Below are 12027 nucleotides of genomic sequence, written 5' to 3'. Positions count from 1 at the left end.
GGTCCGGCACAGGTAATCCTATCATCCCATCCCATGCTGACAACTCAGCAAGGGACTTATTGCTATCTTTTGCTATCTTTCACCACTTATAAGATGTACTCCCTCCTTTCTTTTCTTTTCTTTTCTTTTTTTTAAGTTTGACAGATGCTGAACTGAGGATGGCATCTTACCCTTATGACTGATCACATTTTATTTTCTCTTAGTGGTATATTAAATAAAATAAAAGCACATTTCATAATCAATACTATCTTAGATTAGGGGAAACATGGTATTTCTCTTTTGCAAGAGAAAGTAACTTGCTCTAAGTCACATGGCCTGCTAGCAAGTAGCAAAGCTAACACCCAACTCTGAAGACAGATCTGCTTGACTCTAATGACTGTGGCTTTTCAAAGCCCCACTGCCTACTTCTGAACACCAACAGCATCACTTCTCTTCTCATGACAGCACTCACTACCTCATCTTACACTTAGCTGTGTTTCTGATCTCTCTTCCCAGCTCTGCCCTCTAAACCGTGGACTCCTCAAAGAATGAGGAATGAATAATGTAATGTTGCATAAATCACAGAAGAAAGTGCCTGGCACAGAAGAGGCACTTAATAGTGTTTCCCACAGGCCCTCACTCCTCTACCCAAAAGCCTTTGGCCTTATTCTCCATCAGGTCCCACCTCCCAACTCTCAGGGCCTTCCTTGCTACTATCAAGCCTGAGAAAAACAGAAAGTGCTGCCTGTCAGGAGAGGTGTGTATCCATATACACATGGAATGTCACTATGAATTTCCTTTTTTGGGTCTCTACCTCCACATTTGTAGACAGGGGCCATACAAAGTCTGCGTCCCTCACAGGGCTGTGATATTGATTAAAACAGATGAAGGATGCGTGCACAATTGTTATGGCCTCTGAAAGGACCTATTTCTACTCTTGCTCTCCGCAGTCCATTTCCCACACAGCAGCCAAAGTAATCTTTTAAAATCATAAATCAGGGACTTCCCTGGAGGTCCAGTGGCTAGGACTCCACGCTTCCACTGCAGGGAGCACAGGTTCTATCCCTGGTCGGGGAACTAAGATCCCGCAAAATACTGCGTGGCCAAAAAAAAAAAAAAATCGTAAATCAGATAGTAAACCTACCTTGCTTAAAGCCCTAAAACGGCTTTGTATTACACTTAAAAAAGAGATCAAGCCCCACAAGGGCCCTGCACCTGGCTAGCTCCCTGATCTCATCCTTCTAGCCCACCCTACTCCCACCACCCTGGCCTTTTTGCTCCCTTTAAGATATCAGGCTCTATAACTGGTAGCTTAATGTACGAACGAAAGTCTCTCCACCTTCCTCTACCCCCGGGTGCCCCCTTTCCGTCTTCCCATTGCAATGTAGTGGCTCAACTTGCCACAGGGTCTTTATAAAGTCACTCAAGTCTTAGTTTCAATATCACTGGTCTTCCCTGGACCCCTATCGAAAGCAGCTCCTTCTTGATCATCCCCTAATCACAATCGACCCCATCATCACTTTATATTGCCGTCACAGCTCTTGTCACCCTTCGAAATTATTTTTATTTACTTGCCTACTGTCTGTCTCGCTCACTAGACGGTAACCTCCACGAGTCTGTAACGTTCTCTATGTATCTCCCAGGGCATGAAATAACGCCGGGCACACAAGAGGCGCTCCAAAAATATTTACTGAATGAGTACATTCGCTACTCCTCTAAAGACCAAACAAGCTCCACCCAGCCCCCAGAATATACTGATACTCCATTTGGCCGGCCCTGGCCGGGTAAAGTCTGCTCAGCCCCGGGGTCCGGGTCCCGCCATCGCAGCCCTCACCGTCTGAGACCATAGCTGCCCGTGTCCCTCAGCGAACAGCCGCTTGCAGTCAAGCGGGCCTCCGGGGTACGGCGCACCCCAACTTCCGGCGCCTCCGAGTGACGTAAGAGAGTGCTGGGCTCAGGCCGCGAGCCGTAGCCACAGCCCCGCCCCCAAGGCGCCGGAAGTGGAGTGCAGAGCCGTGCAGAGCTGTGCTGTACGCTGTCGGTCACTGTGATTCGGAGCCCGCGCGGTCGCTGGACCCATCCAAGTGGCGCGAGCGGCTCTGGGCCCCTCGGGCCCCGCGGTCCAGAGGGCACCATGGACGACAAGGGTAAATTGGGATGCGACGGGCCTGCTGGGCCTAAAGCGGAGCCGCGCAGGGATCCCTCCACCTCGCACGCCCAGACTGGGCTCCGGGAGAGGTCACTTTCCAAGCTCAGGCTGTTTGGCTGGATGTGGTTCCTCTAGTCACAACTAAAACCACTCGCTGCTCCTGTATCCAGGGAATGGGTCCTGGGGGTATCCCCGGACACCCCTTCTCCCCACGCTTTCCGGTGCCGTCCAAAAAAGTGAGATTTCGGACGCATGTGCAGGTCTTCGCAGTCTTGATTTCCTCATATGTGAAGTATGAGTAAGACTCCTTGCCCTGTTGGATCTGGTACTAGAATTAAAAGAAAGGCGTATTTGATTTGCTTGTCTAACGTGCTTATCAAGGTGTTTTATTAAGTGAAGAACAAGGGCAAACTAATGTGTATACAGTACCTTTCATGTAAAAATAAAATAAGAGCAGGGTGGACCTCTGCATCACATACATGTATATATGTATGTAGGTGAATACGCTTGACTTGGCATAGACTGGAGGGTGCAGGAGAAATCGGTAAGGAGGTTGGCTCTGGGATTCTTTCCGGACTTGGGGTCTAGGATAAGGGGGAGAATGACCTTTCACTACCTTTTGATGGGGCTTAAATTTTATGCCATTGTACATGGCTAGCTTTTGCAAAATGAGAGAGAAAGAGTTTGCAAATAGTAGAGTGATGTCATATCTATTCCCGTCAACATTTATGGTGCCCCTGAAGCAAAACACCCTGCAAAGAAAATATTTTTTTAATTAGTTTGCTTTTTAAAGTCAACAGTCATTGATAAGCTCTCTGGTCGTCTATCCTGCAAAATGAATTTGATGAATCATTTTTTTCTTCCTTCCCAGAGTTAATTGAATACTTTAAGTCTCAGATGAAAGAAGATCCTGACATGGCCTCAGCAGTAGCTGCCATCCGGACTTTGCTGGAGTACTTGAGGAGAGATAAAGGTAAAGACGGTCATCCTCCATCACTCCAGGTGTTAGGAAAGTCTGCTCATAACTGTTAGAAGTGTAGCAAGTGAGAGACGGATGTGTGCCTACATAAGGTAATGCAGCCCCAAGCTCAGCTCCTCCCTCTTTTTCTGTCCTTTTAATGTGAAGAGAGCCCTCAAGTTATCGTTGAATGGGTTTCCTTTCAATGAAATATACTTTGAATCAAGAATGACCATATTGGCCTTTCTCACCTTCTGAGATGGCCCACGCTCTGTCTGTGGAGTGTGTTTCTCTCTAAATAAATGCACTTCTTATCTATCACTTTGTCTCTCACTGAATTCTTTCTGTGATGAGACATCAAGAACCTGAGCTTCATTAAGTCCTGAAACCAGGTGTGTGATCTCAGTTGGAAGACGGTACATTTTGGCCGGGTTCGAGTGCCGGCATGTGGGTTCAAGTCCCAATCTGAGGTGCACCGTCTCACTTTGAGAGTAGCAGCTGAAATTGGGGGGATGCTGTGGTTCTTCTCACTACAATAGCAGGTGAGTGCAGGGAGCCAGCCAGATGGACTGAAGGGGCTAGACCAGCATAGATCCTGCATTTTCTCAAAACTGACCTGCCAGGGCTTCTTCCTGCCAGGGTCCCCACTGAATACTGGGGAGTGGAATCAAAATTGCAGAAGGTTGGGGTAATGAAAAATAAAGGAAAAGAAAGAAAGAGAAAGTCCAGAAAAGATTTGGGGAGGAGAACAGAACCAAGAAATCTCAGAAAGCAAGCTACTGTATTTTTTAACACTACATAAAACAATGGAAGAGGGAGCTCTGTGGGGTTAGAAAAGACAACTGAACGAAGTCTCTTTCTAAAAGTTCAGGAAAACTCATTTCACTTAAAAATGAAATGGTTGTGTCCAAACGCCATAAAAGTTACTGTAAGGAAGACAGAATGAGAATAACATCCCTGCAGACAATGAAATCACACCAAAACATAGATAAATAAACCCCCCAAAAAAGAACGACAACCAGAAAAAAAAAACCATAACACGCTATTTTACAATGAGCTACAATTTTTTTAAATGGTACAAGACATGAGACATAATATAAATCAGATTTAGAAAAACAGAAATGTAGTGATAGAATTCAAGAAAGAATTAGAAATAAAAGAAAAAAAATTAAAAAATAAAAGAATGACCATATTATACCAGGTTAACTTTGAAGCTTAAATTATAGCAATAGTTGAGCTTTACAAGGATTTATTGAGCTTCTGTCTTGTGGAAGTTTCTTTGCAGTTGCTGTAGAGAATGTTCCAGTATAAATTCTGGTTTTAATGTCATCATTGTGATTACTACTAATTCAGACATCCTAAATGTAAGCATCTGGGTATAAACAAAATAATAACAATAAAAATAATAAAGCGTTCTTTAATCGAAAGCGCTGGCCTAGAGATGCATGTCTCTAAGACAACCTCCAGCCTCTTCCCATTGCACTTACAATAGCATCCAAACACCTGGGACTTCCCTGTGGTCCAGTGGCTAAGACTCTGCACTCCCAATGCAGGGGGCACAGGTTGGATCCCTGGTCAGGGAACTAGATCCCACAAGCTGCAACTAAGAGTTCATATGCCGCAACTAAAGACCCAGGGCAGCCAAATAAATAAGTATTAAAAAAAAAAAAAATCCAAACACCTAAGCCTTACCTACCCGACCCCGCAGACCTCTTCTGTCACTGCTACCTAATTTCCTTCTATGCTGTCCCTCACTGAGCTGTGCTTCACTCTGGCCTCTCTTTGTTTCTCATACCAAGTTTATTCCCTTCTTGGGACCTTTGCGTTTATAGTCTGCATCTGAGACTTTTCCCACTGGATCTTTACTCGGCTGGATCCCTTCTCACTCAGGTCTCTGCTTAGGCCTGCACTCCAAGCGACCACCCCTGTTAACTCTGTCTAAAGTAGCTCCCCCTTTCTCATCATTCTGCTTTTCTCTGTCCTCATTTCAGTCTGTAATTAACTTGTTGACTTCTTTGTGTGCTTGTTTACTGTCTGCCTCTCCCACTAGAAAGGGAGTTCCGTCAGAGCTGGGACCCTGTCTGTCACGTTCACTGATGTGTCTCTAGCATCTAGCACAGCGCCTGGCATACAGCCTGCACCCAGTAAACACTGGTTGAATGAGTGAGTGAATCACAGACCCATCAAGGGTCAAAAATGAACGTCACATTCCTCATGTGATCATTCCAGGGGAGACACTCCAGGGCCTGAGAGCGAATCTCACCAGTGCCATAGAAACGCTGTGTGGCGTGGACTCTTCTGTGGCCGTGTCCTCGGGCGGGGAGCTCTTCCTGCGCTTCATCAGCCTTACCTCCCTGGAATACTCCGTAAGCCCCTGCCCTTCTCGGTTACCTCTCTGTTTCTCTGTTTGGCCACAAATATTCTCAGCTTTATCTGGATCCTCCCCTTCACCTCATTTTGCTCTTTTCTTCCCAGGATTACTCCAAATGTAAAAAGATCATGATTGAGCGGGGAGAGATTTTTCTCAGGAGAACATCACTGTCGAGAAATAAAATTGCAGATCTGTGCCATACTTTCATCAAAGATGGGGCGGTGAGTAGATCTTGATCATGTGTGGTGATTGGGAGCAAGGACTTTGGAGTTAGACTCCTGGGATAAAATCCTGACTCTGCCACTTACTTGCTGTGTAACCTTGGACAAGTTACTTAACCTCTCTGTGCTGCAGTTTTCTCATCTGTTAAATAAGGGTAATAACAGCACCTACCTCATAGGGGTGTTGTGAGGATTAATGAGATGGTATGTGTAAGGACTCTGCACTATGCCCGGCACATAGTAAGCACTGTCTAAATGTAGATATTATTATCATAGGCGGTTGTCATTTTAAACAGGCAGAGAAAAACCCTGGGACAGCATGGATGATTCTTGATTTGATAAGGTGTCTTACTAAAAAAGGTATTTTTTATTACTGGATATGTACTAAATTAATCTGAATTAAATTAATACAGCTCTTGTCATTGGTTCATACTGACTGTCTTCCTGCTGAATGTTAGCACTGGATTGAGATTTTTCATCTTCATTCCAAACACTCTTACAGAGATACCACCAAGTGTTGATAAGCTGAGTGAGGAAAGACGGGAGCTGCACATCAAGTCAGTCTCCCAGCAAAGGGGTCATAAAACTTTTATGACGTCTCCTCTCCCGGCAGCACGCCTTCTTTTGCCATCTAAACCTCCATCGACCATAAAAGTATTCACTTGCATCTGGACTCTTGTCCACTGTTTATTACCCCCTTCCCAATTTTTGAAGTCTTTTTTTTTTTTTGGAGTATGTTATTAAATAAATGACGTAATAGATGCGAGTGGAACTTGTACACAAGCCAGCTGCAAACAAAGCCATTTTGGGGCCAAGTGGAGGCAAGCCTGTGACTGCCTCTCACCGAGGCCTTCTCCTTCTGCAGACTCGCTGCAGGATTCGTTTGCTCTAGTGGAGTTGAATGTGTAATAACCACCCGCATCAGTGCTACTTTGGCTAAATTTCCAGCACAGCTGCTCAAATTTGAACATGCAGATGAACCACCTGGGGATCTTTCAAATGAAGATTCTGATTCAGTAGGACAAGGGTGGGGCCTGAGAACCTGCATTTCTAACAAGCTCTTGGGCGAGGCCCAGAAAGGAGCTAGGGAGCTACGTCCCTCCTCCTTGCTTACACTGTCCTCTGCACTCTGTTCCCCAGAGCAGAGATTACATCTAAGTATCTGCAAATTGTATCCAGTCCACAGATGGGTTGTGTTTACCCCAAACAGCGTTTATAAGTTTTTAAAAATTAGCCAACATTGAAATATTGGATTTTCAGCACCTCTAGAAAAACCAGATGATCTGACCACAGTGGGCCCACATGACAACAGCTGGAGCTCAGCCTTTCCACTCTGATGCTGGCCCCAACCGGCCCCCTGCATTCCTTTATGCTACCTGCCTGGTGCCTGTATACCCAAGAGTGCGAACCATGTCTTAGAATTAGGGAAGCCAACCCAAAGGAACCTAACAGAGCCTTCAGATATAAAGGCTTTTGTATCTGAGTAACACCACAAGGAGATGTCACTTCTGCGCTTGCTACGAGAAGAGGAGACCCATAATAGATTCCTCTGGCAGAAAACTTCTTCAGCTTGTATATGGGCTTAAACTCAGTGTACTATCAAGGATCTCCTTTCTGATTACAGCTGATTTGTGAGAAAGCATACGGAGAAGCTTTAGGGTACCAGGAACACGCATCAGAGGGTCATAGGGTATGGGTGATTGCCAGAAGCTTGCCCTTTTGACAGAGCTTTCTGTGCCCACAGAGAATATTAACTCACGCCTACTCCAGAGTGGTCTTGAGAGTCTTGGAAGCAGCCGTGGCGGCCAAGAAGCGTTTCAGTGTGTACATTACAGAGTCACAGCCTGATTTATCAGGGCAAGTATCCTTCCATTTGGTTATGAGCCCAGCAGTCCTTTTAAAGAGCAAACTGAGGATTAGAATCCATTGTAAGAGGAGCCAGAATAGGCCCCTGATTTGCCAATCAGTCAGCATTGCCTTTGACAGTGCCCATTCCTGCCCCTGGAAGAAAAATCACCGTGAGTCTGAAGTAGGTCACAGTACAGGATCTAGGGGTTTTATTTAGTACTTAAGTCAGAGGAACAGCAATTGAAAGATTTTTATCAAGGAATAGATAATTCACCACATATCTAGCCAGAACATAATAAAAGAAAAACGCTTTTTTTCTGAATTTACATATCTTTTTGTATCCCCAAGAGCGCAGTTCTCCTAAAACACATACTTCCTTCTAAAGGACCCAAATTCTTGTTTCCTTAGTCCAGAGTCTCAGGATGTGCCCCTTAATCCATTACTTGAACTGAGTTTCCAGCTAAAGTGATTTATCATTGCCCAAATTAAGTGACTCACCGTACACCACTATGGGACTTTCCTGGACTTTTTTCTAATGCTCTCAAACTGTCACTTTCAGTAAGAAAATGGCCAAAGCCCTCTGCCACCTCAGTGTCCCCGTCACTGTCGTACTGGATGCCGCTGTTGGGTAAGTGCCTGGCTTCCCCCGCCACAATTACTCTTCCTCGCCCACTCCCAGGGAGTGGAACAGCACTTCCAGTTGGAAGATTTGAGTGCTTGGAACAGCACTTCCAGTTGGAAGATTTGAGTCTCGTTCATAAAACTGGACTGGGCAGCGTCCCGCCTCTTAACTGATAGCTGGGCTAAACCAGCAAGCTCATTATAAGGCCTTGATAGTGTACAGACAGGGCTATAGGATGTCAGGGAGAGGGGGAGTCATTGACGTGGCAGTATCATAGTGCATTTTAAGAGCAAGGTGCAGAGGTTAGGTCAGCACATGTGACCAGTGCTCCCTCTTCATCTGAAGACACGGGCTGCCCTCAGTGGCACTCTGGGATTCTTCGTCTCACCTGTGCAACTTCACTCCTAAAGCCCAGGTGACATGCTCCATGGATTGGCAGCGTGCCTCCCAAGAGAAAACAGGAGTAATAATCCCTTGGACAGGAGTAATAAGCCCTTGGGAAGAAAACACATAAGGAGATGATTAAGGAAATTAGGAATGTGTTTAAGAGTAAACATTTTAAAGAATTCTACTAATTGCTCATTTTATTTTCTTTTAAGATCTATTTATTATTTATTTATTTTTGGCTGCGTCGGGTCTCAGTTGCGACACGCAGGCTTCTCTCTAGTTGAGGCGCACGAGCTCAGTAGTTGTGGCTCGCGGGCTTAGTTGCCCCGCGACATGTGGGATCCTAGTTCCCTGACCAGGGATCAAACCCACGTCCCCCACATTGTAAGGTGGATTCTTTACCACTGGACCACCAGGGAAGTCCCTAATTGCTCATTTCAAAAGGTAGATTGGCCTTCAGCCTACCTGCAAGATTCTTGAATTACATAACATTTTTTCCAACTTCAGATCACATCAAGTCTTTAAATTTTGTTTGTATTAATGTAGAAAGGAAAACAGAATGTGCCACACGTAGTAAGGATAAATGCCGGGTCATGAAATCCTTGCTTCAGCTACACACATATGCATGTACATTACTGGGTGGCAGGGTGAGTTACACGTCTTATTGTGGTGTCATGACCAAAACAGGTCTTGGTGCCCCTGTAGCAGAACCGGTAACAGTGCCAGGGGTTGTCTCATGAGTTCAGTGCTCTTTGGAAGAAAGTTATGAGAGGAACTTAAACCTTGGTGAAAATGGAGTATTAGTCTTTGCAGGCGATGTTGCTACTAAGAAGAGTAAAGAAGAGGGAGCATTAAAAAACCGTTTTTAATTTCCTTAGCTACATCATGGAGAAAGTGGATCTTGTCATTGTTGGTGCTGAAGGAGTTGTTGAAAACGGAGGAATCATTAACAAGGTAGGAGCATCAGTTCTCCGCAGGCCCTTGCTCAGGGCGTGAAGCTACGTCACTGACCTCAGACATCCAGCTAGCACTGTACTGTTAACCGTTCGTTCCTCTAACCCTGCTTAGCTTCAAGACTCCACCACTGCAGCCAGTGGCTTCCCAGTTCCCATGAGCCATTGCAGCGGTCAAATTTTGTTCAGATTTCTTCCTGCTTTGGAGACTGATTTGTGTAAATTAGGAGAAAGTAATTTATATTTTTTCAAAACATGCTTTAACTGGAATTTAGCTTTTGGTTGGTTTTTCTTTTTAATGCAGCATATTTGACATCAGTATAATGTTTAAAATTTATCTGTTGCTTAACATGGAAAGATTTCATGATAGTTTGTTGTATGTGGTAATATGTAACATAAAAATTTGCCATTTTAATCATTTTTAAGTGTACAATTCAGTGGGATTAATTACACTCACATTGTTGTGCAGCCGTCACCATTGTCTGTCTTCAAAACTTTTCCGTCACCCCAAACTGTCACCATCAAGCAAAACTCCCCATTTTTCTCTCCCCATCCCCTAATCTTTCTCCCTCCATGATTTTTGCCTATTCTAGGTACCTTATATAAGTGGAATCATACAGTATCTGTCCTTCTGAGTTTGGCTTATTTCACTTAGCATGATGTTTTCAAAGCTCATCTATACTGTAGCATGTGTCAGTGCTTCATTCCTCTTTATGGCTGCATAATGTACCACATCACATTTGTTTATCCATTCATCTGTTGATGGATACTTGAGTTGTTTCTATCCTTTGACTATTGTAACTAACGCTGCTGTGAACACGGGTGTACGATTACCTATTTGAGTTCCTGTTTTCAATTCTTTGAGGTATATACCTAAGAGTGGAATTGCTGGGTCATCCGGTATTTCTGTGTTTAGCTTTTTGAGGAACTGCCACAACTGTCTCCCACAGTAGCTACACCATTTTACGTGCCTACCAGCAACGTACAAGGATTCCAAACGTCTCTGCGTCCTCGCCAACACTAGTTTCTTAACTGTAGCCACCCTAGTAGATGTGAAGAGTATCCCATTGTGGTTTTGTTTTTTTTTGGTTTTTTTTGTTTTTTTTTTTTTTTTTTTGCGGTACGCGGGCCTCTCACTGTTGTGGCCTCTCCCGTTGCGGAGCACAGGCTCCGGACGCGCAGGCTCAGCGGCCATGGCTCACGGGCCCCGCCGCTCCGCGGCACGTGGGATCCTCCCGGACCGGGGCACGAACCCGCGTCCCCCGCATCGGCAGGCGGCCTCCCAACCGCTGCGCCACCAGGGAAGCCCCCATTGTGGTTTTGACTTGTGTTTCTCTCATGACTAAGAACCTTGAGTATCTTTTCATGCGTCTATTGACCATTTGTATATCTTTGGAGAAACGTGTTTTCTTTTTTAAAGGTCTGCTGTAATTCCAAAGCCAGAAGTACATATATTACGTTCACCCATATACTTTCTGTTGCTTCCACTTCAGATATGCCATCAGATCTCACCCTTCTCCGCTTTTCTCTGACTTCCCAGATTGGAACCAACCAGACGGCCGTGTGTGCCAAAGCACGGAACAAGCCTTTTTACGTTGTTGCAGAAAGTTTCAAGTTTGTACGGCTCTTCCCACTAAACCAGCAAGATGTCCCAGATAAGTTTAAGGCAAGAGTTTTACATATTTGAAGGGGTATTTGAGTCTAAACTGAAACCTTTGAAGAAAAACGCAGTGCTAAAAATGTTCCATTAAGTTATTCACTTCCCACTATTTTTTCCAATACTCAGGATACAAAGGTAAGTTGGTGGCTGTTGAACAGCCTAATTTGTCCCCAGAATTTAAGTCTTTGTCTCTCATTCAATTAAGCACTAGATACAGGCCAAGGAGGCAGGGCAAACTGGTAATAGTCGAAGTTTTGGCTCAGCTGTCTGGGCTCACTTGCCATCTCCACCACTTACTAACCATGTGACCTTGGGCAAGTCCTTTCTTTGTAAGCTCTGTGAACTTCAGTTATCTGTACAAGGGTTATGACAATTCTGAGATAATCCATGGGAAGAACTTAGCACAGTGCCTAGCACTTAGTAAGCACTCTGTAAATGCTCTAAATGGTTGTCCTGAGAGGTCTGGAGGAGTTAATCCAGCACACCAGTGAGGGGACACGTGGCTTAAGTGTTTCTTTAATGATCTGCTCACCCAAGCCACACTCATCCCCCTCGCCAGTGTGCTGCACAGCTGGCCTCCCCCCGTTTCCAGAGAGCACTTTGAGGCAGGAGCACACTAATTGCTCAGGCCAAGGCCTCTCCAGTTCAGAGCCTTGAACACGTGGGGCAGACTAACGTATGCTTCCTGTCTCCTCAGTACAAGGCAGATACTCTGAAGTCCACGCAGACTGGACAGGATCTCAAAGAGGAGCACCCGTGGGTCGACTACACCTCCCCTTCCTTAATCACACTGCTGTTCACAGACCTGGGGGTGCTGACGCCCTCAGCAGTCAGCGACGAACTCATCAAGCTCTATCTGTAACAGCCGGGCCCTTTCCT

At 45.2% G+C, this 12027-nt stretch overlaps 1 protein-coding gene across 1 annotated transcript; it reads left to right on the top strand.

Annotated features, from left to right (window-relative positions):
- Positions 1–2007: 2007 nt before the first annotated feature.
- EIF2B1 (eukaryotic translation initiation factor 2B subunit alpha) lies at positions 2008–12019 on the top strand. The gene is made up of 9 exons (XM_082853551.1): positions 2008–2126; positions 3000–3101; positions 5316–5452; positions 5562–5678; positions 7423–7535; positions 8086–8154; positions 9414–9489; positions 11029–11154; positions 11846–12019. Exons 1-9 carry the CDS (start codon positions 2114–2116, stop codon positions 12008–12010), a joined length of 918 nt encoding a protein of 305 aa, XP_082709677.1. The 5' UTR covers positions 2008–2113; the 3' UTR covers positions 12011–12019.
- Positions 12020–12027: the final 8 nt, after the last annotated feature.

This window comes from Leucopleurus acutus, assembly GCF_964270905.1.
Source record: "Leucopleurus acutus genome assembly, chromosome: 13".
NCBI classification, from domain to species: Eukaryota; Metazoa; Chordata; class Mammalia; order Artiodactyla; family Delphinidae; genus Leucopleurus; species Leucopleurus acutus.
This window is presented reverse-complemented; position numbering and strand designations above follow the sequence as displayed.

Bases quoted from the DNA above. Each gene is read 5' to 3' on its own strand.
- EIF2B1 (XM_082853551.1), top strand. The intron at 5,453-5,561 runs GTAAGCCCCTGC...TTTTCTTCCCAG, and splicing joins TTACCTCCCTGGAATACTCC to GATTACTCCAAATGTAAAAA. The intron at 5,679-7,422 runs GTGAGTAGATCT...CTGTGCCCACAG, and splicing joins CTTTCATCAAAGATGGGGCG to AGAATATTAACTCACGCCTA.